This window comes from Elephantulus edwardii, unplaced genomic scaffold, assembly GCF_000299155.1.
Source record: "Elephantulus edwardii isolate Elephantulus edwardi_28Jun2011 unplaced genomic scaffold, EleEdw1.0 scaffold05987, whole genome shotgun sequence".
NCBI classification, from domain to species: Eukaryota; Metazoa; Chordata; class Mammalia; order Macroscelidea; family Macroscelididae; genus Elephantulus; species Elephantulus edwardii.
The window spans coordinates 1-1,596 of NW_006405737.1; the positions used below are offsets into that span (position 1 = coordinate 1).

At 61.5% G+C, this 1,596-nt stretch overlaps 1 protein-coding gene across 1 annotated transcript; it reads right to left on the reverse strand.

The window, feature by feature from the left end:
• Window positions 1-245: 245 nt before the first annotated feature.
• On the reverse strand, window positions 246-1,406 carry LOC102851699 (interferon-induced transmembrane protein 3-like). The gene is made up of 2 exons (XM_006903551.1): window positions 1,146-1,406; window positions 246-437 (listed from the first exon to the last, which is right to left on the reverse strand). Exons 1-2 carry the CDS (start codon window positions 1,404-1,406, stop codon window positions 246-248), a joined length of 453 nt encoding a protein of 150 aa, XP_006903613.1.
• Window positions 1,407-1,596: the final 190 nt, after the last annotated feature.

Genomic DNA, 1,596 nt, shown 5'->3' on the forward strand with positions numbered 1-1,596 from the left:
CCTAGCAGGGGACAAGATGGATGGACCCCTCAGCTCCGGCTCAGGACCAGGCTGGAGACTCAGGATAAGGACTCCTCCCCAAATGACATCACAGTACATAACACCAAGGGCACTTTATTGAGCTCATTTATAGTCAGATGTGAGTGTGCAAGCTGCTATGGACAAGACAAAGCATGAAGTCAACAAGCCAAAATGTAGGACCCATGATGGAGGGCAGGGGACTCAGGCCACAGCAAGGGCAGGAACTAGTAGCCTGGATGGTTCTTAATCATCTCTGCAGCGGCTTGTAAGCTCATCACTGTGCCCGTGGCAATAAGAATGATGAACAGGACGATCACCAGGAGGCTGAGGACCAGAGCGAAGATGTTCAGGCACTTGGCAGTGGACGCGTAGCTCTGGGCTCCTATCACGTCGCCCACCATCTTCCTGTCCCTGGACTGGAGGAGAACAGATGATGACGGGGTCTGGAAGGGATCTTCTGGGAGCCAGATCTGGGTGTGACACTCAGGTGTCTCTGGCCCTTTATCCACCGCACAGCCTACATCATCCAGGCCCACGTGGATGGCCCACACCACTCACTGGTGCCCAAGCAGAACCACTCCTATCCCCTCCCTGAGGTGGCCAGGACCTCCTCACAGCCCTTCACTCCCCACAGGGGCCTGGGGCTTGTCTCTCTCAGCTGTGGTCCCAGCACTGACCCCTCCTCCACCCTAGGTCTCAGAATGAGGACACTGTGTTTTCTGAGCCAGTCTGGGGGACCTAGGCCTGGAGGGGGGCGGGGGAGTGATGACTGTCTCTCAGCTTCAGGGGGAAGGGGGGGCAGTGGCTGATCACCCCAAGCAGCCCTGCAGCATCTTCTTTGAAGACTTGTCCTCCACCACAGACAGACTCACGCAACCCCTTACCACCCCAGTGCCCACTTCCACCCTGTGGGGGCTCTCGAAGTGCGGGCACATCCACATGCACCGGCACACGCAGGAGCTTGCTCCCCCAGGCCCTCCTGGGGGGTGTGCACCCCAAGTGCCCAACACACTCTATTGGAGAGTCCTGTGGGTAGGCGCGCGCACACACGCACCCCCAGGGCGCGCAGGGCCCCAGCCCCATCCGCGCAGAGGGCGCCCCAGCGCACGCGCGCTCACACGCACCTTCACTGAGTAGGCGAAGGCCGCCAAGCCCAGGCAGCAGCAGTTCAGGAAGAGCGTGTTGAAGAGGGACCAGACGACGTGGTCCGGAACAGCGATGTCGCTGCGGATATTGATCACCGTGGACCTCACGGGAGCTGGCCCGAGGGGCTCCGGGCCCAGGGACTCCCCGAGCACCACCTCCTGCTCCTCCTTGAGCACCTCATAAGGTGGGGGGAGGCCGGTGGCTGCGCGCGTGAACAAGGGCTGGGCAGCGCGGTTCATGGTGCGGAGGAAAGCGGGCGGCAGAGCGCGAGACCCGGGCGCAGCAGGTCGGTGCTGTTCGGGCAGCGATCCCTGGGCTCCCTGGCAGTTCCGACTTCTCCGAAGTTTCGATTTCCTGGTGCTGCGAATTGGGGATTGGTCACCGCTTGGGGAGGCGGCCCACGTTCCAGAGCACCAGTTACTCCAGGGC

Bases quoted from the DNA above. Each gene is read 5' to 3' on its own strand.
- LOC102851699 (XM_006903551.1), bottom strand. From the start codon at position 1,406: ATGAACCGCGCTGCCCAGCCCTTGTTCACGCGCGCAGCCACCGGCCTC. The intron at 438-1,145 runs GTGCGTGTGAGC...GTTCTCCTCCAG, and splicing joins CCTTCGCCTACTCAGTGAAG to TCCAGGGACAGGAAGATGGT.